The sequence below is a fragment of the Erithacus rubecula genome, assembly GCF_903797595.1.
Source record: "Erithacus rubecula genome assembly, chromosome: Z".
NCBI lineage: Eukaryota > Metazoa > Chordata > Aves > Passeriformes > Muscicapidae > Erithacus > Erithacus rubecula.
Window position 1 is genome coordinate 31252676 of NC_136661.1, and position 27459 is coordinate 31280134.

A 27459-nucleotide genomic window follows, 5' to 3' on the forward strand; every position below is an offset into this window, starting at 1 on the left:
TTCACACTTACAGACTCCTGCCCCATGAGCTACACCTGGGATGTCAGTAACCTTATTTTTTTTAATATACATGCTTTTAATTTACCTGCAAGCAAGCAACTCAATGCATTTTAGGTTTTTTTCACAGCAAAGGAAGAATACAGCAGAAGAATATGCCTGCCTTGAAAGAGAAATGAAGAACACATTCTTCTAACAGCTATCCTGGTATTTCTGATTTACTACAGTACTTTTAACCTGTGTTCCTCTCTATGATCATTACTGAAGAAAAAAACATAACCAAAACACAGAGATGGTAATAAAACCAAACTGAAGACACCAGCCTGACTGATGTGTGTGAAATGCTTTTCATGCCACACACTGCTGGATGAGGGGAAGCCAGGACAGCAAAGAAATGCTTGAATAACAGAAATCATCCAAAAGGGAGGGCTGTTGAACAGGCAAGGTGCCACATGTGAGACACAGGGCCAGTGCTGGTGGAACAATGTGTCCCAAAATTGATTTCACATTACACTGCTTTCAAGAAGCTTAAGACACTGCCCTAAATATATTATAACTAGTTTGTTTAAACAAATAAATAAAGCAGTTCTCCTGGCCAGTTGTCCTTAGCTAACAAAAAAATTTATCTCCATTCTCCAGATAGATTTGTAGCCTCTTATGTGGAACTTGTCACTCCCAAAGCTAAATTCCTACATCATGTGGCCTCAGGCAATCAAGAAAAGCCAGTTATGTATATGAAATATTAGTATCCATGAAAAGATGCCTCTTGCCTGGGATTTCTTGCTCTCTTGCTCCTTTTTCTCCAGTTGGGCTTGCAGCTTCTTCCTCTCCAGCTCAAGCTCCCTCACTCGCTTCTGCAGCTTTAGGAAGAGAGTCATGTCCATGGCTGCTTTCTCCATCCCAATCTCCTGGAGAAGAACAGGAGGGAGGGAAGAAAAGAGAAGACCTCAGCGTCAATTTTTATAACCATGCACAGTGCCAGATGACCCTGACTGTACATCAGCCAGGAACAGGAGCATCCTAGGAAAGACTTCCAAAGAGCAAATCCATATTTTAAACACCTATTTTTCATGTCAGTAAAATGGCTGACTTCTTTTGATGCATCACTGAATGATTAACAGCTTAATGATGGGGGCTAAAAACATTAAAATGCCCTGCTGGGTCCCTTTCATCAAGTGTCTATTTGCTGGGGTTTTTAACTGCCTGTACCTGAAATATTTTATATCAAAGCATTGTCAATACTGATTATTTTGACTTCAGAAAAAGCTTTCAGAGCAGTTCAGAAATACTAAAGCAATATAACACAGCAGCCAGCAGAGGGAAGTGAGGGCTTCTGCAGGCATGTTATTGGGACACAAAATATGGTGCTGGAAGGGTAGGGATGACCTTAGGAACATTGATCACCTCTAAGTGCTCTTAAATCAGAAAAGTGGGTTTAAAAAGCAGCCTATTGCATCAGATGTCAGTAAAAAATGTATTTTCCTTGTCCACAGGATTCTTGATAGCCAAGGAATAATTTGTGCTGCTTTTTCCTGCATTAGGAGGCTGTTGATTTGATTACAGGGGCTGTGCTGGCCAGCAAAGCATCTGTGAAGATGCATGGGAATGAAAATGCTTGGGGCAAGGGGGCAATGAATTCTGGTGTCCTTGCAGAGAAAGGTCATGATCCAGCAGCACTGGGTGTAACTGCTGTGGTGAATTTTCATCAGTCTTTAAGCTGGTATGGCCCACAGACTGAACTATTTTTAGACCCCTGATGCTGCAAACAAGAAGAGTTTGCCAGAGCCCCACAGCCCTGCAGTCCCTCTCACACAATTAATGATGTGTTTCTACAGCATGGAATCGATTTTATCCATCATGCCTTATTGCCCAACCTGCACTGCTACAAACCCCACAGCCTTCACCCCCAGAGCAGGGCTCCCTCCTGATTCTCTGTACCTCCACCTGCTGTATCACATCCTCGGTGTCCCCAATCTCAGAGGTGCAGATGGATGGGTTGTTGGAATCTGACTCCAAGCTGCTCTGGTTGGATGGGTTTCTCCTGTGCCCTGGTGTATGCTGCCAAGAAATGATGCAGACATGTAAAGAACATGGATTCCTCTCAAAGTCTTGCTTCTTTAGAGCAAAGGTGTGACTATATACTTAAGTTACCTGACAGAGAATTACATGTTATAAGTTTTTATGCCCTTAAAATTCATATTAACACTCCAAAGTACAAAAGTGATATGGAAACTCAGTTTTAAAATTCTGCATGAATTAAAGGTTCTCCATGACACCAGATGCATGGTAAGTGTGAATGTGCAAATCTGAGCTCAAGGTTGTGCTGCTGAGAGCACCTTCCAGAACTCTTTAAACATTCAGCCTTCCACCAAATCCAGCAGCACTCTGATTTTCACCAGTTTTTCAAACACCTTAGCAATGCTGAATCTAAAGACTTTGGGTTTTGAAATTCTGCAATCATATTGCTGGAGGGTTTTTTTTGTTTGATTTTTTTAACCAAACAGCTACACATGAACATCACTGACACAAAGCAAAACAAGAACAAGCATGATCCAGCTTTTGCTGAGATTCACAGACATCTCTAAGCATTCCACAGAGAGGCATGGAAGAGCTAACTCCTTTTTCCAGGCATACAAATGGCTTGGCTCCAGTGCAGATAGGTATTTTTAGAAATACCAAACACAAACTTTCCATCAATGGCAGTTCTATTAAATGTTTTGAGGGTGAGTGAGCCACATTATCCAGGTATCAGGTCCAGGGCACAAGGGAACATGGATAATTCCAGCTTCATTACCTTAATATTAGTAATTTCATCCCTCAAGTTGTCATATCTCTGCTCCAGACTTGCATACTCTTTTACCAGGTTCTGATAACGTGATCTTTCTTCTTCCAACTCTTTCTTCATCTGGATATTTTCCTCAACTGTGTTTCGTGCAAATTCATCTTTAAAATAAGAAGGGGACAAAAAATAAAAAAGAAATTATGAACTCTAGCTCAGAAACAAGCTTCTTGTAAACATGTAGAACAAGAGCTAATGAACAAAATACTCCCTGCCAAGAGCCTTTAAAATGTGTGAAAGCATTTGCTAATATTTAGAGATTATTATAACCTGTATTTGCCTCCTCAGCATTTAAAACAGCTTGAGCTCTTCTACTTCCAGAGGAGTCCTTTGCCTTGAGTTAAAGAGAAGTGTCCAGCACCTACAAACCATCATTTAACTGGGGCAGCTCCAGCTCCCATGGGCCAGCCATAAATCTACTCAAGAAAATACCAGCACAGTACAGAAATACATTCATGCTGAAAAAGTGGTACTTGCTGCATTTAAAAACTTCCCTGCTTGTTTCTCACCAGCAGCTTTGGCACAGGAGCAAATCAACAACAGCAGCTCTTCCTCACATCATCATCAACCATTTACGAGGTAAGACTGTGGGGGTTCAAAGAGTTTTGTGTTCAAATAAATTCAGTTATTTGCTAAAATAAATGGAAGCAAGCCCAGCCCCTCCTCTTCCTGAGGAATCAAGCAAATGTGCCCATGTGCTGTTTTAAGTGAGTGAACAAAAAACCAACCCTCTCCACTTCCTTTCTTCCCATCTTAGATGCTCCAAAAACATCCTGTAAGGGATGAATAAATATTTACAGCATATTTCTTCTTAATATGTTATCTTCATTCCTTTATTTTGTGTTAGGCTAGGAGCAAAAGGCACTTCACAAGTACCATAGAGCAGTGATAGTTACATCCACAGCATAATGATCTTTGTAAATCCTGCTGCAAAATCAAAGCTGAAAAGGAGGACAAAAAATAGAAAAGCTCCATACACGCATGAGAGTCCCTTTTGTGAAATGGGATTTTCCCAGGTTGCTTCCCCTATGTATGACTTGTCAGCTAAGTCTCTGCTTTTAAAATACACTCACAGTCTCACGTCACACTAGAGAAACCCTTTGCCACAGCTCAATAATGTGAATTGTACTTCCCCTTGGATCCTTTATTAATAATTCTTGGGACACAGCTATTCCCTATTCCATCAGCTTCACTGCCTCCCACACCATCTGCATGAAATGCTTTAACATAACTGAAGTTAAAAGCCTTGCTAGGTACTTTATTCTGTATTTCACCAATTAAACTGGCCTCTGGCTTATCACCCACCAGTAGGACAGCACGAGCACAACTATCTGCACATCAAAACAGAGACAAAAGCCACCAGGAAAGGGTCACGGGAAGACTAGCACTTCTCAAGGCAGGGAAAATGAGCTTCAGGGGAGAAGATGAAGCTCTTGTCTAATGGAGGCATGATGATGCTAGAGGCAGTTTTTCCTACCTTCAGACTGACAGAGAATAGTGCTGTTGAGCTCCTCTTTTTCCTGCTTCAGGAGAGCATTTTCTTCTTCCAGGTCGGAGATTCGCTATGGAACAAGGCAGAGGGTCAGTGCTGGCTGCAGGGCAGAGCTCCTGCAGGGATTAATTTCACCTGCCAGGAGACAGGGGCTTTGTTTGGCCTCTCTTTGCTCTTTTAAAGAACTGTTCCCCCGTGCTTTGCCACTTACCCTTTGTAAACCAGTAGCACAGCAGAAATGCACTGCTACAACAGAGAATAACTCTCCCTTTCCTGAGCAAACTTCTCCCTTAAATCAACATTTTCAGCAGAATTTTGCAAAACACTGAGCAGCTGGACTTGGTGGCCACGATCTGCAAGAGTGAAGCTCTTGCAAGTGATCAGGTCATCAAATCAGATGTTTATTTTTACATCTCAATGGGCTTCATCATTGTGTTCAAGTCACAGCACCTGGGGAAAGTCACCAGCTGCTGGGGAAATAAATCTGCTGACTGTTCCCAGAGATGTAGCACTTCTGGAGCTGATGTACACAGTGAATGAGAGCTGAATGAATAGGTCAGGCTTTTTTAAGTTTATTGTACCCAATCCACAGCACGATGAGTCACTTCAGTGCTTCCCACAGCTACAGAGCCCCTGGTACACTGAGGAATGACATGTACCAGGGCCCTTGGCAATACAACAGCAGCGCATTTACAAATTATTAACAACAACAATTGCCTCATAAAAAATAATGAGAACAGGAACTAAATCCTGAAAAATGCTATTTTCACTTGCCACAACTGCAAGACTGGACTGATGCTGACAGCAATCCTGGAACATTACTCAGCTTCCTGAATTCTGGTGCATTCAACAGCACTATCTCAAAACACACAACCATCATATTGCCCAGTGGAAAACGCTACCACAGCTGAGCAGGATGATTCTGCTGCTGTCAGGGGGGGAGGACACACATCATCCCAGCACGTGTCATTCCCTGTGCCTGCTCCTTCACTTCCTGCAGCCACTGCTTAGGAAAAGGCTACACACAGCAGAAGGATCTCAAGGCACCAGCAATAAACAACACTGTAAACACCATAATAAGAGTTTCCAAAGCCCAAGAGTAATAATTTTGCTGTCACCACTAGATTAAATTTATAGGCAGCCCAGCTGGCATGCATTCCTAGCGCAGATTTCAGTCTTCCACACAAGCATGTTCAAATTAAGGCATTTTATCAAACACTGGCTATGCCAGATACATACTAATGGTGAGGACAAAAGCACAGTGAATATTTTCTTGTAAGTCACGACTGAATCAGTTCTGTTCCATGCACAAACTGAAAAACCTCCCCACTCATTACTCCCTGTTAATTTACTCCAGCTGTCTGCATTACATCTGTCTGCACCTCTCCTAGAAGGCTGGAGTCTGGATGTACAACTAGAAAGTGAAAAACCTCACAATTTAAGCATACAGAGCTACTGGTGTTTTAAATGCTGTGAACTGAGTCAAGATTTTAATATTCTTTACCTAAACCAACTGCACTCCTTCATCATAAATCACATTTGCCATTAGATCAGCACTAGAGTCTTTGAAAAATGGAGATGAGATATAGGAGTGATGGAATGGAAGGAAAACTTGTGCTGCAATGGGGCAGCAAGGAGCTCTACTTGTTTGTCCCATCAGGAAAAGATTAAAGGCAGAGGGATTATTTTACTAATGCTTTTTATTGGATGCTGATAAGGAATTCTCTGCCCAAAGCTATGATGGTTAAAAACTGGACAAAAATCTTGAGTATTCTCAGCTGTGCTAAGAGGACATTTGAAAGAGCAAGACTTAACAGAATCCACAGCAATTACACCCCAGATTTTAAAATTTCTAGTCCATATTGGGTCCAGATATTTTTAAGATGTTTTCTTGAGCCACTGAATTAGTTTCCTGTATCTCAGAGCTCATAACCTGTGTGTAAGCAAGGCCAGTGAGAATGTGAATGTTCCAATACACACAGGGAGAGGCAAAGGGAGCATCCCTGCTATTCTTAAATTAAGGACTTGGAGAGAATAGCTATGATGAAGAGATTAAAGGACTTTTTTCCAGCAACTGAATCTTAACTGACATGGATTTGCAGGAGCTGTAGAAAAATTATAGGCTTATCTCAGTTTCACTCAGAAGTGAGATGTCTTTGGGAATCTGTGTCATCTTGATATTGAAGGTGAGAACTGCTTCTCACCTGAATTTAGTTTCATAACTCTTCCCAGCTTCTAGCATATATTAGAACAACTCAAAAACCTCTTTCCAGAATTTCTCTTGGGAAGTGTTCTGGCTACATTAATACCTTCAGAAAGGAAACAGGTCCTCTCCATCTTCCCACTTAAAGAACTGAAGGGTGCAATGGAGAGCTAATGCCAGAAATGGGAGCCTGCACTGCTCATTAGAAATTTTTTATAATTAAACTGTCTAGTTTCATGGCAAAATGCACAGTATTTGCTCTGCTGTAGGCACTTTTACAATAAGGGAAAGATTCTGCTTTGTTTTCATGCGTTTCAAAAGCATTTCTTCACTGATTAAGCCAACCTTCCATCCAAGTGCTCGAAGGGAATTTGCAATCAAGAACAAAGAGACAGTTTATCCTCAGCTGCATCACCTTTAAAATCAAGGATCCTCTCAGGCCCTAAAAGCCTGTGCTGCACCCAGCCAACAAACAGAGCCCTGAGACAAAAAGAATCTTCTCATTTTAAAATGAAATCATGGTTTCACATGTCCTGTGTGGGTGCACCTCAGGTGTAAGGAGTGGAGTTAAGTGATCACCTGGCAGCTCTCTTGGTCCAGCCAAGGACAGCACATGTACAGACTGCTCACCTTTTTGAGAAGCACACCCAAAAGTGCATTTTAGAGGTGCAGGGTAAATCACCCTGACCACAGTTCTCCACCACAGCTTCTCAGCCAAACCTGGGGGCTAAGCCTTGAGGGGAGGTTGGCCACAGCAATGGTGCTGTGTGAAGTGCACTACAAGAGCCTCATAAGGACATTCTTCCACTGTAATAATAACATAGCTAATGCCAGGCTCTTCTTTTTTTTTTCTTTCTTAATTTCCAAAAGTGACTCATCTTCAGGTTGTCACACATCAAGTGCTGTTGTAGAATAATAGCTGCAAAACAGCTTTTTCTTTGCAATTTGTTGAGTAGAAAGGCCCTAAATTCTTTCCAATAGCAGGATCAAAGATTCAGTTCAACTTCTGGTGCAGAAGAGATATCATGGATTTAACTTGAGCAGCCACAAGCATTTGCAGAAAGAAATTGAACTCTCATCTCAGTGCCTCAGGTTAAAAGAACGGGTGTTACTCAGAATTAATCTGAGCAGCAAAGAAATTCAGGGCAAGAGGTCCATCTTTGCTATTTGCAAAACAAACTCCACACCCCAGAGTCTCTTTCTCCCACTTGTACAGTGGTGGCTGTGATGGATGATTTCCACCTCAACAGATAAAGCCTAGTAGCTGCACTTGATTGTTCTTGTGGTTCCCTTGCAAACCAGGATATTCCATGAGTTTGCATGAAGGAGGGAGAAAAAAATAAATCTATTTTGTGTAAATCCCAGCTCCAAACCCTATAAAAGCCCATAACAATCAGCAGCTGATGCTGGAGCAGTGCCTCTCCTCATGGAGGGAAGTTGGTTCACAGACAGGTCCTGTTCTGTGAGTACCTACAACACCAGTCACATCAGAAATTGAGCCTTGTGTCCCATCCTGGGCTGGGATGAGGAATATTTACATCTTCCTAATATTTGCAGCATCTGTGACAGCCCTCTGCAGTAATTTGCAGTACACACCATGAGGAATCACTGTATATACATGGAGCTCTGGTATGTACATGAATCTTAGGACAAAAAAGCCAGTTTCAAGTAGTGCCAGGGCAGGTTTAGATTGGATGTTAGGGAAACTTTTTATTCACTGGAAGGCTTGTAAAGCATTGGAACAGACTACTTAGGGCAGTGGGGGAGTCACCAGCTCTGGAGGTGTTCAAAAACTGCAGGGATGTGGCACCTGAGGTCACAGTTTAGTGCTGATTTTGGTGGTGCTGGGCTGGTGGTTGGACATGGTGATTTTACAGGTCTTTTTCAACCCTTGCAGCTCTGCAATTCCATGATATTCGTGATTATTAGGCATCCAGATTTCCAGATGTGTTTGGGTTTGGGGAGTTCCCTTGTGGTTGGCAGCACAAAAGGTGTCAGGATGGGGTGTGCTGACACAAGGCAGATGGGATGTCCACCTGTCCCTGCTGTCTCATGAGCTGGCTAAAGGCAAATCCTAGGGGCACTGAGCAACAGAAATGATAACAAAGAACAGAAACTCCCCTTCAGAGTTGTGCAGAGTGAGCTGTCACCAGCATGGCCAGCTGCAGGAGACACCTGAGGCAGGCAGGCAGACATACCTTCCTCAGCAGGTCCCTCTCCTTGTTGTGGCTGTCCTCCATCACCTCCCTCTCCCCATGAGCTCTCTCCAGCTCCATCCTCAGGTGCTCCATCTCCTCCTGCAGGCTCAGGAGCTGGTTGCCATCACCCTGCTGGCTCTGCTGGTACTCCTGCAGCTCCTTCTTCAGCTTCTCCACCTCGGAGGAGTGGGCTGATGTCAGCATGGACAGCTGCTCATTCAGAAGCTTGTTCTCCTTGTTCTACAGCCAGCATCCCAAAAACAAGAAAACAAGAGCACAAGTGACATCAGGGCATGCAGTGATGCACTACAAAAGTAAACACTCAAATCCTCAAGCATGGTGGGTGAGCCCACAATAAGAAACATTTCCATGCATATGCTAATGTAGCTTACAAAGCTAAAAGCTATTTCTAAACGGTGACAAAAGCTCAGTAATATTTTGGCAACAATTACAGAGGCATTTGTCAAATTGGTATTACACTGATATCACTCAGAGTAAAGGCAGGAAATTCTTGGTAGCACAGGCAACCAAATAAAATTATACACTTCTACTACAGCTTCCAAATGGTATTGCCCAATGTGATTGATCTGCAGTTTTGGGGGAGGTTGTAGTATTCTTTTTGCAGTTTACCCTTCTATTCCTGAATCCCACGCCTGCAGAAACCTGGAGTCACAATGCAGAACTGCAGCCCCAAGCACAAGGAGCTCCCAAAACTCCAGTTTTAAGTCATGTGCCTGCTCAGTCATCCTTTCATTTGCTCAGGTTTTCACTTTTAAAGCACTTAGCAATGATTTGCTCCCAAGTTTTGAGAACTGAAAATTCAGCACACTTAGCTGATTCTTGGGCTTCAAATCAAAGGACACTACACTGTGACTAATGAAATATCATTATTAGATATCCCCCAGACAAAGACCAAGAGCTTCATTAAGTGCTGACTTTGGGTAGATAATCTTGATACCACAAGAACCATTTCAAAACTTAAAAAGCATTCTGGTTTTCAAAGTTTGCTCTGATCATCCTTCTGGCTCCTCTGAAGGTGACCTCCCAAAGCAGCCCCTCTCACCATATCTCAGAGCTCTGAAGCAAGATAAAGATGCACCTCAAATGGAAAAACAAGTAAATGAGGCGTATCAACAATTTTTCCTTTGCTCCCTAGTAATGAATTATTAATGAACATCAAAATTCAGCATTCGTATCGTATTAGGAAATTATAATTTCTGCATGACCAAAGGCATTTTATAGAATCCTAGAATGATTTGGGCTGGAAGGGCCATTAAAGCCTGTCCCATTCCCATCCCTGCCATGGCAGGGACACCTTCCACTGTCCCAAATTGCTCCAATTCCCATCCAGCCTGGCCTTGGGCACTGCCAGGGATGCAGGGGCAGCCACAGCTGCTCTGGGCACCCTGTGCCAGCCCTGCCCACCCTCCCAGCCAGCAATTCCTCCCCAATATCCCAGCCAGCCCTGCCCTCTGGCACTGGGAGCCATTGCCTGTGTCCTGTCCCTGCCTTGTCCCCAGTCCCTGTGCAGCTCTCCTGGAGCCCCTTCAGGCCCTGCCAGGGGCTCTGAGCTCTCCCTGGAGCCTTCTCTGTGCAGCTGAGCACCCCCAGCTCTGCCAGCCTGGCTCCACAGCAGTGGTCTTAAAGACATTTCCAAAGAAATGCATTTTCAGAACCTTGTGTACATGTTTTTACACAGCACCCGACTGAAATTTTCATGGAAATACAAGATAAATGCACAGGAATGGTTCTGGGGTTTTTTATTAACAACTACCAGCATGAGAGAGCATTTACTGGGTTGCTCCCCACTGCAATTAGAGACTGCTCAACAGACCCTGTTAAACTTGAACTTGCTTCATTTTCAATCATTATCCAGCCCTGCAGATCTGAAGCAGCCCTGGTTTCAACCCAAGCTCAGTGAAAAAACTGAGTTTATTTTGCTACCAAAGGGAAATGTAACAAATTCATCAGCTTATTACCCAAACTAGTTTTGTTCACACTAAGTGCTTTCAGAGATTGTACTGCTTGCAGAGACAATGTAGACAGCTCACAGTGTATCTAAATATTGGCTGCATGAACACACAACACTACATTAAGCATATGCCTTGTAAGTGTCTTGGGCAATTTCAACAAACAGATTTAAAGAACTAATAGAAGGGAAAGGAATTGGTCTAATGTAAATATAGGAAAGAAAGTGCTCCAGTGAGGATGTTTTGCAGCAAAATAGATCAAAATCTTTCTTCTGTGTGCAAAAAATTCCTCACCTGATTAAAAAACTTAATTAAATGATTCCAGTTACAGATGACAGGGCATCTGAGCTGAGGCTGACATACACTAATAGGTTCCAATGTTTTCAAAGAAAGATCTCTTCCTTCAGGGCACACAGAGGATTGCATCTCTACTCATGCATGAGCTAAAGTAGCAGAAATAGAAACATTTTCTTCCACAGCTACTAAAAAAAAAAATACCAATACAACTGCAGCTTTCCAGGTTACCTGCTGTATACACTTTTTTCTTGGAAAGTTAATTGCTATTTTCAAAGATTGTGTTTATAGATTAGCAAGAACTGAAAGCAAGATCCTTCAGAGAAACTACAATACATCAAATGCTGTGCCAGAAAAAAGTTCCAGTGCTCTGGAAAGAGAATGTACTGGAATGGTGCTCCTTAGCACTTCCATCCAGGGAAACCTGGAAGTCCTGGAAGGATGGTTAAATTCAACTCACTGGACAGTGTAATCCTGAGCAGGAATTGTCTCCTGCAAAAGCTACACAGAAAGCAAAGAAACTCCTACAAAATGGTCTGTGGAGAGACTGAGGGAGAGCAAGATGAGCTCAGGATCATTATTTCTGGTTAAAAGCTCCCCATGACTCCTTCCCTAAAGCAGATCCTTCTGCTGCTTTCACAGCCCATGAGAGGAAAGCCAATGTTAACCAAATATTGGTGGTTTTTTCCTTTACTGTTCCACTGCCGCACTTCTATTGGCATGGAAATAGGGAAAATTACAAACTAAAAAATACTACTAATGTTCCAGTGTCAAGGTCAGCAGCTCAGCAGATCCAGCACTGACATTCACACTCATTGCACGAGTTCAGCCCAAAATACCTGGACCTGGAATGACTCATCCTATCCAACTCCACCAAAATACCTTCTGGATAAAAGGTCATATCAAACCTTACTCTGAGAGTTTTCCATTCCTAACTTAGCAAATTCTAAGTATGGAAACAAGCATTTTAAAATTAAGCACCAGGGTCTGAAAGTTGGACCTTGTTGCTGTGCAGTTGAATTTCCCTGTTGATATTAAGTCAATACAACTAGGACCCACTCAGCATTTCTTATGATCACCCCTCAATTCCTTGCATATCAACACAGAAGGTATTTAACACAGTAATTTGCACATATTAGTAGGTGAAAAAAAAAAACTATTCTGCTATTATTCTGCAGCTTAATTAATGGCAAATGGTTACTGAAGAAAACACCCCTGTGATCAAACACTGTAAGGTCATCAAGTCACACAGGGATTTGTCACATCACACCATCCCACTCCCCACTTACTTGTGGAGAGTTGTTGTATCTAGTAACCCAAACGTGCTCAAAGTAAAGTATTTACCCAAACTGCTGTTTATCTTCCAGGGAATGCGACTTCCAGCAGTTCATAGCACCAGTGGTGGCAGACACTCTGCACACCCAGAGCTCACAGAGCCAAAGGCACAACAGGGGAATTCAACCCCAAACCATTACATTGGGTCCCACGTGGACCTGGCTTGGGTTTTCAAGCAACACCTTCCAAAACTGACATTTTATCTTTTCCCCTCCAAGCCCTGCTGGGCAGTCCCCACAATTTCCTTGAGCAAGCTGTGTCCCCTTACAAAAGCTCAGCTGACACCAACACCACCCTTCCTACACAAAACTGCTGGAGATTTCAACCTCCACCTGACATCTCGTGTTTTACCAGCAGAAAATCGTGAACTTTGAGTTTTTAATAGTGGGTATCAGTAGTACTGTAGAATTTTTGCTAGGTAATAGTTGTGATAATTGACAAAAGATTTGTGTTTATCATAGGAGTTTTGGAGTTTGTATAAATCAGAATGCTTAGATGAGGCATAGACCTAGATAAAGGGAAATATATTATTAAATCATTCTGTTTTAAACCCCCTAGTTATGAATACTATGTTTTCTAAATAAGTTGTATCTAATACAAGTTTGAAAAACAAGACTTTCCCACAGCCTGAAAGATTTGCAAAATCAGATTTCCTGCCTTTGTGTAATCAATTGCAGCCTATCTACTAAGACCAGACTCCCTGACTTCCGCTGTTCTTTATCTACCAAGAAAGGATGGTTATCTCTGAGACTTGACAGATCATCTAGAGACTTCACATTGTCCAGTGATTCCAAGGATATTTTTTGACCACCACTGCTTACCTGGCAAAATTATGACAGCAAAAAATAACAATTATTGATTACTACGAGAAAACCATACAATAAAAAGGAGCTGCAAACCGAAGTTTGATGGAGTGTGGAGTGGGCTGTGACCCCTCACGTTTTACCAAGTGCTGCATTGCTCTGTCTGTATAAAATAAAGCAATCTAAATTTTGCTGAATTGTTTCTCATTTATAATATGGTTTAGGGGAAACACGGGTTACAATGTTACGCCGTTATTTTGCTTTCTTGCATTGTTTTGGTAGCACAGACTTGCCAATGAGGCACAAATGCCAATGAGGCACAAAGCGGCAGGCAGGCCCAGCCAGGCCCGGCCTGGCCAGGCCCGGCTCAGCTCGGGACGTACCTGCTCATCCACCTTCCTCTGCAGCTGCACCACCTTGTTCTCCATGCCGATGTTGAGCTTCTTGAGGTGCTGTGCCGAGCGTGCCTCGATGCGGAGGGCCTGGAGCTGGCGCCGGGCCCGCAGGCGGCGCCAGTGGCACTGCAGCACCACGGCGGCGGCCCGGGCCCGGCGCAGCCGCACGCGCGCCAGCCAGCCCCGCACAAACCTCTGCAGGATGGCGGCTTTGTGCTCCATCAGCATCTGCAAAACACAGGAGGTGGCGGAGAGAAGGGGTGTGACTGTGGAGTCAACGGGTGGTTTGGGTTGGAAGGACTTTAAAGCTCATCCGGCATGGGAGGGATGGTTTCTGCTAGACCAGGCCGCACCAGGCCGCACCAAGCCTTGTCCAGCCTGGCTTTGGACACTCACAAAGGTTTTTTGGGATTTAGGGACAGCCACAGCTTCTCTGGAAAACTTCTGCCAGGGCCTCCCCACCCTCACAGCCAGGAATTCCTTCCCAATATCTTCGCTAAATCTACTTGCTTTCACCTTTAGGCCATTCCTGTGTGTGTACTAATGAAGATTCAGGGAAAGATGCAGCTTGCGTTTTCCAAACTGCTCAAAGAAATCAGAAGCAAAGGAATTAATAACAAAGATTGGCACCTGGTGTTGATTATAGAACAGGGTGTGAGCTACGTGATGTTTTGGTTAAAGACATGTTTTACAGCAGGTGTTGCCTTTCCTGAACCAACAAACTCTTTCTATCCTGTGTTGCACAATCCAGTCTATAAAAGCAAAGTCGCTTTTTAATAAATCATTTCTTTTCTACCTCTGAAGGAAGTGATGTACTCCCATATCATTCACTTTTCCTAGTCTGACAGCAACATTCCTGGAAGGTCACCTGTACACCAACTCTGGTTTGGCTGCAACAAACATTAAACACTTTCCAAACTGCCTTGGAAAAGGCTTCTCCTCCAAGGAACATCTTGGTAGATGCAGGGGCTGATGGCTGGAAATGGAACCTGTTCTTTTATATCATCTTTCATGGACAGTACTTGCAACCCTGCTCATGGAGGCTTCTTCAGGATTTTTTTTTGTTCTGTGTTCCACCTCTGCATTATGATAATTTTTACTGCAGATATATGCTGTCCTGATGGGATTTCATATCATGTGGATAACCTTCAAATAAAACTGTGAGTCCTTTCACTACAGTCTGCAACCAGTTCTCTAGTGCAATTCAATTTCTAGTAATTTTTATCTGCTTTCATGAAATTTCTGGCATGTAGGCATTGAATTTCTTCCCCAAAATTTGCAGCTATCTTGTCAGTCAGTGGCAGATCAATTTTGTCCTCTAAAATTGAAGGCTGACATTTTAGAGATAAAAACAGCATGTTGTTAATATGTTCCTCATGCTTCAGTCTGCTAAGGAAATAAATAAAAGAATTTGAAGATTACAAGATGTTTTATTGTTATTAGTTTGGGTTAAGTTGTCTCAGAAAAGGTTATCCTATCAGCTTCTCTTACATTTTCTTTCACCCTAAGGCTTTCTTTGCAACTGCAAATTTTAATTCAAAATAAAGGGATTATATGAATTCAGGAAGCAGCAAAAATCACTGTGAAATGAGCTTTTCATGTCTCCAACCTTGGCATTCAGAAATGCGGAAATTGAGGGATGCCCAAAGAGGTAGAAGAAAGCCCACTGCATTGCCTAATGGACTTATTTCAGCTTTATAGCAAAATTTTGGTGGGCACTGGGCATGTCCTCATCCCTCAGGTCATCACCCACAGCCCTGCATCTGTTGTGGAACATGCACTGGAACCCACACCTGTATCTAAAACCATACCCAGGTGTTCCAGAGATTAAGGATGTTCAGATTAGAGACGCCTGACCTTCAGCCAACCCCCACACCTTGTTAAGATTTGGGTGGCCCTGAATCTCTGCTGGACCAGATGAGATTTTTAACTGCTGGACCAGCTGCCTCCCCTGCAGAAACTTCCAATTTAAAAAACAGATGCTGGAAAAGCAGTGGCAGCACAACTTCCTTACCACCAGCTGCTGTGCCTCTAGGACAACCCTGGTCTCTCTAGGAGGTCACCAGGAGTCCAGAACACTCCAATTATTTCCAGGAACAGGCTTTTCCCTCAGGATGCCTCTCACTTCCAGGAGTAGCCCCACAACCCAGTTAGGCACCAATTCAGGTAAACACCAACACAGTGCTGGATCTGAGGAGTGGACAGATTCTCCAAAGCTGTTCTCAGTTTCCTGACACAGAGCAGCTAGAGAAGGACTTTGGACAAGGCATGCAGGGACAGGACACAGGCAATGGCTCCCAGTGCCAGAGGGCAGGGCTGGCTGGGATATTGGGGAGGAATTGCTGGCTGGGAGGGTGGGCAGGGCTGGCACAGGGTGCCCAGAGCAGCTGTGGCTGCCCCTGCATCCCTGGCAGTGCCCAAGGCCAGGCTGGATGGAATTGGAGCAGCCTGGGACAGTGGAAGGTGTCCCTGCCATGGCAGGGCTGAAATGAGGTGATCTTTAAGGTCCCCGACACCCAAACCACCCTAGTATTTAATGATTTGTCACTGTATCACATAAAGGTTCATTCCCCATGGAGGGAGGTGTACCTGGTGGTAAATCCTCCTGACAAACATGCCCCGAGCAAAAGCCTGGATGGTGAGGGTGGCGCTGCGGACCCTCAGGAACGCCCGGCGCATCCGCACCATCCGGTACTGCTTCTGCAAGATGATGGCAGCCCTGCTCCTCCTCAGGTTCCAAAAATGCCTGCAATACACAGGAGGAGGGTAAGCAGGGAAAATAAACTCCACTTCTTTCTGATGCAGTAAGTTTTAAACCAAGGGGAGAGGAAAACCTTTTGACCGATGTGGCTTGATGGTATTTAGGAAATACCACCCCAAGAGCTGGGTTAAGAAAGCATCCATGCTGTCAGACAGCAGCCAGGAGCACTGGAACCACAGATCAACACACCTCATTGTTCCCAAACAGCACCAAACCCAAGTATTCCCCATGTTTTCCTTGGTTTGAACTCTCTGCCTCCTATCCTTGTGCCAAGCAGCACCCAGGTTGGCTCCATCACTTCCCTGACTATAAAAAGCTCACGTCACACAGGGTATCTACTGGCTCAGTGAAAACAGCAGCAAATTGATTTGACATTTAAACTGGTATGCACTGCTTTGGCAACATTCCTGAGCAGAGCCTCGAGCAATTCACAGACAGTAAATAATGAGGGATGTGGTCAACTCTGCACCACGTTGCTCCCATTCTCCAGCTGAACTCATGTTCAATTTGCTGTTACACCAGTTAATAAATGCCCATAAGCCCTCAATTTAATTTGATAATTAGCTTGTTTTGCTGAATTTATGATTCATTTACTGCTCTCAGCATGCAGCATTATACAGAAATTTGATCCACTTCTTTTATTTTGTGAAAAGCGTATCAAAACTAAGAGCCACATCAGATTGGTTTATATATTGCTTTGATTGAGGCAAATGGTTTCTCATTAGGACCCACTGAGCCAGGGCTTCCTGAAGAGGATAAGGGATGGTCTGTAAAAAAGAGACAGCAGTTACTCAGATGCCATCCAACCCTACAATCCCTGCACAAAGAGGGGAACTGAAAAATTATGTAGAAGAAATTCTGCAGCATCTGGTTCTCCCTGACACCAACCTCTTTCACAACCATAAATTACACCACAAATTCAGCTAGCATCTCTGGTGCTCTTCTGCTGATTGTCTGACTGGAAGAAGGGCTGCAAGAAGGAATGCGGCCAGTGTGTTGGGATGCTGTTCCATTGCTTCACTGCCCTCTCACACCCACCTCACACCTGCCACCAGCAGCCCATTCTCCAGCTCTACTCTTCCCACTCTACAGAAACCCCAGAAAGCCACTGACACAAGTTCCTGCACAGAAAGTGTTAACTTTCTCTGGGCTCTGCTATTATCTACTGTACACAGCCCCCCTGCCAGTGATTTGGAGTGATTTTCCTCATTACAAAGGATACAGCCAATCAGTCCTGAGAACTCCCCCTGGACATCACAGAGACACAAACCTGGTCCCTGCAGGGGAGGAATGCATACCAACTAGGCAGCTCTTCCCTGGCTGATCTAAATGCCCTTTACCAAAGGCAGTCCCAGGAAAATATTAGTTCTGTCAAACACTTTCACCTAAATCCTTCAAAGCACAATAGTCATCTCATTATAACCAGATTGTCTATGTAATGACCTTGGCCAGCACCCAGAAATTAAATCAATGTAGATATGAATCCAGTTGGAGGCAAATAATTTTTACCTCTTGCCCCTAAATAAAACTGGAGAGTGGGGTCACAAACAAGTCCCAGCTTCAGCCCAGAAACTCCCAGAAGAGTGTTACCCACACGCACACCACACGCCTCATTTTTAGGAGCATTTCAGAGCACTCTCAAAGTCCCTCATACAAAACCCCCAAGTTTAAGCTCCAGAAGATGCAACAGACTGAAAACACAGGTGGCTGGAGGTGCTGTCCCACTTGAGCTCCCACCTGGCCCCTCCCTGGGGCTGCCCAGGACCCACCTGCGTGCCAGGTGCCCGCGGGCAAAGCGCTGCAGGGTGAGGGTGGCTCGTCTCAGCCTCTGGTACTTGGCCCTCTGCAGCCAGCCCCTCACTGTCTTCTGGATCATGATGGTGGCAGCTCTGAACTTATCTGTCCTCAGTTTCTCCAGATATGCCACCTGGCCTGCACGGAAAAAGATCTTGGTACGGCCAAACTGGAACTTGTCTGGATCCTTTTCAAAAGCATAAAGGAAACTACATTTAATTGAGGAAAACATTGCTTTTCTTCTTTTTGTTTTCAGTCTAAGTTGATTGGTAGATACAGAGTAAAATCAAATTTATCAACTCACATACCTTCTTAATTTGGTAATGAAGGTATTATTAGACTCTATTATTAGACACATTAGATTATTAGATTTATTAGACATTATTAGATAGCATTAGACTTATTAGACTTACTACACTTGAGCATCTATGTACCCATTAAGGAATGCAGCACTAGGACTCAATCTTAAACTCCATATATTTACACAGTTATTGAAGGGGTTTTTCTGTTGGGTTTTTTGTGTTCTGTAGACATTTTTGCTTGTTTGGTTTGGGTTTTTTTTTTTTGTTGCTGTTGGGTTTTGGTTTGTTGTGGTGCTGGGGTTTATTTGAGGTTGTTTTGATTTTGTTAGTTTTGTTTGTTTTGGGGGGATTGGGTTTTTTGTTTGGTTTTGGTGTGTTGTTATTTGTTAGTTTTAATATAAATAAAGAAATCACAGAATCACAAAACTGTTTAGGTTGGAGGGAACTTTAAACCTCACATACATCCAACCTCCCTGCCATGGGCAGGTCTGGTCTTCCACTGAACAAGAAAAGAAATGCAACACCACAGCACTTCAAGAAAAATATTTCTTTCTCAAAAAGATTACCATTCAGATCTACAAAGTCATACATGTGCTGCAAAAGGTTCTACAGCCAAGGGTAGCACTGGGTGCAAAAAGCATCAAGAGGAACCCAATTGGGTAAATTCCTCAAAATCACACAGGAAAACGAGAGATCAAACATTAAAACCTGTCTAAGGTGCTGTGCACATTCTGGGCCACTCAAGAGCAAGAAACCTTTTCATTCACATTTGCAATTTTAAAATAATGCATCCAAGCAAGCAGTAAAGTTTTGGTAAGGAGAGGTGGCAAATCCTTCTTTTTAGTTGAAGGTAAAATATCCCAGTCTGTGGGATGTTTTTTCCACAAAGGGCTGTTGAAAACCTCCCACACACCAAGATAAGGCATTTACTCCACTTTTCCCTTACTCATTTGTGCAAACAGGCATTTAATGATTGACTAAGGTTCATTATGTTCTCCCAGCTGGACCTCTGAAATGTGCTCCAGCTGTGGCTAGACAAAACCAGGAGGGGCTTGGGGTACACAATTTTTGAAAGCAGCCAGTCATTCATGTCCAGCCAGTGACAGCAAACTCTGGACTCCACCAGCACTGAAATTATTTGTTCCTCACAACCAAAAAATCCCATGTCCCACTTTCTCCTGGCGCTCCTTGCAAGATTCCCTCATTTTGGGAAAACTCCCAGGTGGGGTGGAGAAGCACCTGCACAAGCAGCAGGTGAAGTTGGAGCAATTTCAGACCACATCAAAGCCATGAGTCATGTGCTTTTAAAATCAGTTTTAAAAGATCTGGTCCCAGCTCACCTTAATGAGGTCTTTCAACAGGGTCTGGCAGATCTGCTTCTTGTCATTCTTAGAGAGGTCTCTCTTGTTCATAAGCACACGATACCTATTGAAAAAGTCAGGGTAGGACCACCTGAAAGCAAAGCACACGCTGGGTTAGTCTGCATGCTGGGCACTGTTTCATTAAAATAAAGAGTCACAGATGAGTCAAAGTGAGATATTTCAAGGGATTTCTCAGCACTACCCTCAGCAAGGACCAAAATCATCCAAAAGGAGCTGCTTACCCCTAGCCTGGCCTCAACCTCAGACACTGAATGATCATATCAGGGCCTTTTTAGGCTCTTTTTTCACCCCTGATGTGCTTCCCAATCTGCTGTTCTTTACCACCCAAATGCAACAATGCTGTTCCTGTCACAAAACAGAATCTAATTTTGGAGAAATCATGAATCTCGTGATTGCCCAAAAATAAAAATTAAACAGCAATCTCAATAAAGTCATAGAGTATGAATCAAATACATACTCTTTGTATTTTGTGTTCCCAAACTCTGCTGAATATTAATTTCAATCAACTGACTCACTAATCGTTCCATCTTGATGTCTGTGACTGACACGCTTCAAACAAACACAAAATCTTTTGGCTCTGGAAAGACAAAGCAGCTCCTTGGAAGTTTCCTCACTGTCTCCAGCAGCAAAGCTTCCAAACAGGCAGCACTAACTGAAGGAATTAGAGCATTGTATCCTACTGCTAGGAAATATCATCTCCTGCTGCTCTTGATAGATGTAGAGCCTGCAGACTGTGATCCTGAAATGGTTTCAGCCTTCTCTAAATTGACACAGTGAGTTATAAACCCCTCAAAACCTGAGTTTTTAATTAACATCAGCCTTTTCCAGCAATGTCCAGAATGACATTGATATTTCAACAAAATATGCATAACAAACATCAAAGGGAGACTGGAGAGAATCGCAGAGAATTTGATTTCTGCCCTTACTCAACAAAAACACCTGTGAGCTTGATCTTTACCTGCAGGGATGCTCTGCCAATGAGGATGAGAACAAACTGTGCAGAGCTGCCACACAGAAGCCCCACACATAACTTAATTTTTGCATTACTGCACCAAATTCTTCTTATTTTTACGCTTCCAGGGATTAAAAGTGTGGGAGGGAAAATAAACTGCAAAGGGTCAGAGCAATGCTTGTGACAGTGGTGAGGCTGAGTGAGACCCCCTGAGCAATCACAGCTGCCACCTCCACAAAATATTTCATGGAACAGAATAGCTCAGCTGGAAGGGATCTGCACAATCATCTACCAGCTGCTGGTACCTCTCATCAAACACCTTGAAGGCTGGAAGCTGTGGTGTTTGCTAAGACAAACACAAATTTCAAAATACACAACCAACAGAGCTTTCTGTGACTTCAGAAAAGGGGAGGAAATGCAATACTTCTTCTATTAAAAACAATACTCTGATTAAAAGAGCATGGCAGAAGGAAATGTTTGCAATGGAGATGAAGAGAGGAAATGGGGGGGAAAGGACTGGTAAGGACTGGGAAGCCACAAATAGATCCTGCATGGACACACAACACCCAGGACACAACTAGCAAAGATTACAGGGCTGGCAAAAACCAGAGTACCCTTAATATTGCACCTGAAGCCAAAGGTAAAATGGGAAGCATGAAGGAAAATGTGATGAAAGGATTTCCCATGGTCAGAATGCTCAGATTGGTTCTGGAGCAGCCAGATTTAGTTCTGATTTAATCTCTGTCTCCATGGGCTAGTCCTGAGGCTAGGCAGCTAAGGCTACCCACCCTCAAATAATCAAAAGTACTGGATTACCACTAAAAAAAAATAAGATGTCAGCTATAGGGAGCTTCCACTGGGGTAAAAACTGAACACAAAGATTATGCAAGACTACAAGCTTGTGTCCTGTAGGGATTAACTCAAACTTGCCTTTTCTTTGCTTTCCCAGTGCCTCCCACGTTTTATAACTACATTTTCTCTTTTGCATTGTGCAAATAAAACCCGTTTTCATTTTAAGCTGGGGGTTTACACAGCTCCAAATCAAACCTGAGAGGAGAAGCAGAGCATGCAGTGCCCCAGGCACCTAGCCAAGCACACGAGGCTGGAGATATCCTGCCTGGCTCTGTATTGCTCCCAAGCCAGGGAAAGCTTGGGAGGGGGAAGAGATGAGGAGGGAGCATTCCCATTAACCTGCCAGAGTCAGCTCAGGCACTGACATTATTAACTGCTGATATCTGGAGAAAAAAAAAAATCACCCTGCAGGTGCCACCCAGGCTCTCCCAGCAAAGAGCAGATGGTGAAGAGGCAGAACCTGAAACTCAGGGCACGGGTCCAAGCTGGGCAGAAAGCAAAATCCATCATCTTCCAGCAGCAAGGCAGAGATGGAGATCCCACAGCTGCTCACCAACAGGAGCCAGACACCTGCAGGAATTCCTCAAAAAGAGATCACAGGCCACAACACAGTGGGTCTTCCCCCAGAGCCTGTAGTTCTCATTTTGCAAAAATTGATTTTCCACATCCATCCTTAATAAAAATTACTCACTTTTCAGGAGTCAGTCTCACATGAGACATTGGAAGAGTCAGGGAATCCTTCCCCTGGTTTCTGTCAAGGTGTTTATCAGGACTGGTGGCATCCACAGCCCCTTTTCCACATCTCCCAGAGGTTCACAGCCCCTTTTCCTGCACCCCCAGGGCACAGAACTGCCCCACTGGTGCTCTCACCACCCTGATTTAGCAGGGATGACAGCCCTGACACCACCCTGCTCCTGTACTATTGTCCATCAACACAAAATCTGTGCCACACCAAGGCTCAGCCAGCCCATCAGCACTTTCACTGGGATATTTGCCATCCCAGCTCATCAGCAAAAGAAAGCTGCAGGGGTTCAAAGGTGCTGCTACAGAATCCTCCCTGGAGAAAGGAACAATTAAAGCACTCAGGTTTAATGTAACATGGCTCATTGAGACACTCAAGGCACAAAGCTGTATAAAATTTCCTTACAACTATGTGCTCTGAGAGAAACAAACATGATCCCCCAGCCCTGCAAGGGAGATTTCTCCAGTGCAAAAACACTGAAGCTCAGTGCTTTGCTGTACACATGTTTTAAAATTATTTTTCTGCAAAAGGATTTTTTTTTTTTTTAGGTATAATGTCTTCATTTTCACTGGGTAAGATAAAAAAAAAAAAAAACAAAAACAAAACCACAAAAACAAACAAACAAAAAAAAACTTATTTCACGCTCACCAAGCCACACACTGACTCCCAGCAGGAGACAAAGGATGTGCTGTGTTAACCCACAGCTTAACAGGTCAGGAAAGACTTTGGGAAGTTGAACCTCAGTTCAAGCTGAGGACAGGTATCAAATAAAAACCAGATTTCAGGTGCTTGGTAAGCTGCCACACAACACACAGCATGGGCAAGGCTCAGTGCTGGGGGCTGGAAACCACCAAGGGACAGTAAATTAATACAACTCCATGTTTTTATAAAGTTTTAAGGTCCAGATAAGTGGTGCAGAGAAAAGAGATGGAACCAGGGGGGTGTTTATACCTGCAAAACTTACAAACAGGAAGGAGGAGGCACAAATGACTGGGCAGATGCTGTTCAAACTGAGATCAAGCCAACCTCAAACTCTGAATTTGAATAAAATAAAAGGAACTGAATAAAAGGAACTGAAGGATGCAGAAAAATTACCTATGCCTGTGGAAAAACTCCTGCTTGGGCTCAAGCAGCAAGGAGGATGGTTGGCTGGGAGCTTGAGATTGATCATCCCAGAAAATCTTTGTCATTGACAGGAAACAGAGGGAATAAGCCATAGCACACACCATAGATAAAGTAATTTTTTTTCTGTTGTTTAAGCAACCAGATTTCAATGTTTTACACAAAAATGCAGCAAAGTGCAAAGCAAAGAGGCTGCTCCTGCCCAAAATTGAGGAGTTATGTACTTGAGCAGAGCCAGCTGGGTTTATTACAACAGATTAAAGGGAGAGTGTGGGTAGGAAACTGGGGTTGAAGCCTCCAAAAAGCATCTTTCCAAGCAGCCAGCAACTGCCCAAAATATCCACAACCCATTGTTTCAGGGTTATTACAGCAATGTTACACCAGCTGCACAAAGTGAACAGCTGAAAGGACTGCAATAGGTCAAAAAAGCTTCAAACTCTTAACCATAACATGGTTTCTTTTGGTACCCTGAAATAACTGAATGTGAAATGCTTCCTCTCAGAGTAAACAAATTCACTGTCCCAATCACCCAAGACCATCCCAAGTGCTGAGCAAGCTCAGTTTTGTGTAAAAAGTCCTGGCAGCACCACAAGGCACCCTTCCCTGAAGGGGTCAACATTTTAAGCAGGAAGGAGCTGGATGATATTGATCTTTACAGAGGAGTCAAAACATGTCTAGAGGAGTGCAGGTTCAATCTCAGGACCAAGATTTGACATGAAATTATTTCAAGAAACTGCAGTTCAGGGAGAAATTTTCTCTTGTCTTGTTTACTGCAGCAGAGCAGATTTGACTTTCAATTATCTCTAAAATATGCCTGGCTGGAAATCAGCTGGAATATATTTAAAGGGAAAAACGAGGAGGGGGGAAATCCCTTCATTTACATATTACACCTTTGTTGGGAGTGGGCAAACAGAACTGTTGGCAGCCAAAGCAATTTATAGGTCTTGTTATCCTGAAATGACAGCCAGACAGCTAAAGGCACATTCTACCAAAAAAAAACAAAACAAAAAAAAAAAGTATATATCCAAGGATGTCCATGATAGCTTTCAATTTTAAGTGTTTAATGTTTATAGAGTTTAGCAGCTGTGATTTCACACTGAATTGATACAGAAATGCTGCATGTGACAATGAGCTCCAGCAACCAGAGGAAGCAGCCAAATGCCAAGGATACTTAAACTATAAATGCATATCAGCTACAGAGAGGGTATTTCAGAGAGAACTGCAATGATGGGGTCATTTAGAGTGATGGCATGGTGGGAGATGACTGGACCACTGACTGGAAACCACCAAAACCAGCAGGATAAAAAACGCACGGCTTTGACAGAACCAACTTTAAAACTTGTTTTAAAGAGTGTTTTGCTGTTCATGGAGATCTGCACCAATTAGTTCTCTATAGATTCATCCCTGTGCAGCCAGTTTGTGTAAAGAAGATGAATGGTTTTACAGCACAGAGACATCTTCCATGCTTTACCCAAGGAAGCTGATGACAGATTTACTACCTACACACCTCAGACAGTCCATTCATCACAGTCATTTATGCACACCCTAACAGATACAGATTTCTCAACTGCTGAGGAACATTTCAAAGCAAATGATACATTTTCCATTTATTTCAGACACAGCCAGAGCTCAGCCTACCATGGAAATGGTAAAATAAACTCAGGCACACCCCAAGTGGGGTGCCCAAGGCTCCAAATTTCTATGACTTACACTTCTTGAACAACTACAACTTGTATTAAAAATTATTTATTTTCTTAGAGGTAAAAAAAAAAAAAATTGTTGAAGACTCAAAACATCACTCTTCAGCAGCAGGTGGTTTTATCCAGAGATCTCTGACTCAAAGCCATGTCACCTTCAGAAAGTTACTCTTGTGACAGTGTGCTGGAATATATTCAGAGGTAAATATCACAGAGTGAAATTAAGAGTTTTTCTATTGTTTCCGGATAAAACTTACCTTGAGATAAACTAATTTGGAAATTCCTTGTTGCTTTACAGGCGAATTGCTCACACCCAAGTGAAGCAAAAGTCAGGAAGATCAAGTTTTCTGTTATTATTGTAAAGTATTCCAAATTTAGAGCCTTCACATGGGGTTGAAATTTGAAGCAATGGCTCTCCTTTTTGGCTTGATACTTAATCAAGCAATATAAGCTCAACTTGTTTCAAAATAAAGGAAATACAGAGGAGTACTCAATGCTCACTGTGATGAAAACTGAGAGGGATCACATGTAAAACTGCAGAAAGAACTGAAAAGTTTGTTACTTTTCCTACAAAACAAGATCCTGAGGGAGCACCTTTTCCTGAGATGGTCCATAAAGTCAATTTTAAATACACAGATCATTCACAATCTTTCAATGACATTATCCAGCTCCTGGGTCTGGATTTTCAAGACTGGGATTTTGTGAGAAAGGAAGATACAGAACTACCAGAGCCCAAAATGAATGTTCTATTTGGTGCAGAGCTGTTCCTATACACAATAATATCCTAGAAATACTAAAATACACACAAATCTGTCCTTCAAGCACCACAAACTTTGGAGAAGGTCACTCTGAAGGGCTGAAACAGCTTTTTGCACCCTTTCGTTGTCTCTGGAGGAAGAACAAGAGCTGACAAGTTGCAATGATGGAATAGTTCTGTATTTGTAGAGTCCTGGGAAAAGATCTCATAACCAAAAGCACACAAGCAGAGCTGAGAACATAATTTTTTAGTTTGTCAGGGTGGAGAGGCCCTTGCACTGGTCAATTCTTGGCTGTCAATAGGTCTGGCTGGTCTCCAGGTGCAGCAGTGGTTTCTCCCCTCTGCTCCCCCTCTCCAGTTACTAATTTCACATTGATTTTAGTGCTGTAGGGTCTAAACTGCAGTTAAGTGAGCAGAAATGGAAAACCACTACAAATCTGCAGCATGATCATGAATGGAGAGGAACAGGCTCTCCGTGCAGCCATGGCAAGACCAGTAACAAACCTCATAAAACACAGGAAAAAGCACAGGTCAGAGCTCCCCAAACTGCCCCAGGACCCAGCACAGCAGAGCCAGGGCCAGACTGCACTGGGCAGTGTGACTGCTTGCTGGGGGAGCAAAGAACTCCATCCCTCTGGCCTCTTCCAAGTGAAAAAAAACCAGATTTTTCATTGCTTCAGGGCTTTTGCTGCATGAGGATTGATGCATTTGGTGTGGCAACAAAGATGATAATAAAAGACAACCCATGGGCTGGAATTTTTGATTCCCCACTATGGATGTAATACAGAGGCAGCTTTTTTCTGGCTGTTTCCACAGAAGCTCTGAAGACATCAGAGATGAGAGCCAAAGGTGATGCTGGGTCTCCTTTACAGGGTCAGACTCCCAAAATGAGGAACCAGATCTCCACCCTCCCATACTGCAGAGGACAGACAGAAATACATTCCCATGAGGGCAAGGACAGCAGAGCCACCTCCACATGCAGCTGCTGCCCCAGAAACCCTCCTCAGCTTTCCAGGAGGTGAGAGTGGCGTGCTCCTCCCCAAAATCCTGAGTTTCTCAGGGTGCTCCACATCACAGCCAGCTCTTCACTGAGCATATTTATAACTTCTTTGTTCTGTATAGAAAGGGGGCTGATGGCTTTGCTGACATTAACACAAAGCTGCTTGGCACTAAAATGCAATTGATGCATTTCTAGAATTATTTGCCCTTGTCATCTCCAGGACTTATGTATAGTCTATGTTTCCTGATTTATTAGGCCTTAAAAACCTCTTTTGAATTTTACATCTCAATCAGCAAGAGCCACACCACCCATAACCCTCCTTTTTATGATGCAAGACTTTGAAGCCTAGGATCCTCTGGATGTGCAGTGTAAAAGTCTACAACAATAATTTACAACCCTTATTTTCTTTCTCTTCGAGTAGAATCAATTTTTTTCTTTTTTTTTTTTTTTTTTTTTGGCTGAAATGAGGTTTGCAGCAGATGACTGAAGCCAGGAAAAGAAAAAGACAAAGGAAAAGCAAATTGAACAGTGGAAGGGGTTTCAGGCAAACAGGGAAGAAGTCCTTTAGGGCA

General features: G+C 43.3%; 1 protein-coding gene across 2 annotated transcripts in view; it reads right to left on the minus strand.

Annotated features, from left to right (window-relative positions):
* Positions 1 to 27459, minus strand: part of MYO5B (myosin VB) — a 154939-nt gene that overhangs the window by 30448 nt on the left and 97032 nt on the right. For both annotated transcript variants that reach the window (XM_079330329.1, XM_079330328.1), the window contains exons 18-26: positions 19724 to 19835; positions 18057 to 18268; positions 16116 to 16272; positions 13515 to 13754; positions 8730 to 8969; positions 4314 to 4398; positions 2792 to 2940; positions 1936 to 2055; positions 768 to 905 (exon numbers count right to left, since the gene is read on the minus strand). In XM_079330329.1, the coding sequence (XP_079186455.1) occupies positions 768 to 905; positions 1936 to 2055; positions 2792 to 2940; positions 4314 to 4398; positions 8730 to 8969; positions 13515 to 13754; positions 16116 to 16272; positions 18057 to 18268; positions 19724 to 19835 (1453 nt within the window). The remainder of the gene's footprint in view (positions 1 to 767; positions 906 to 1935; positions 2056 to 2791; positions 2941 to 4313; positions 4399 to 8729; positions 8970 to 13514; positions 13755 to 16115; positions 16273 to 18056; positions 18269 to 19723; positions 19836 to 27459) is intronic.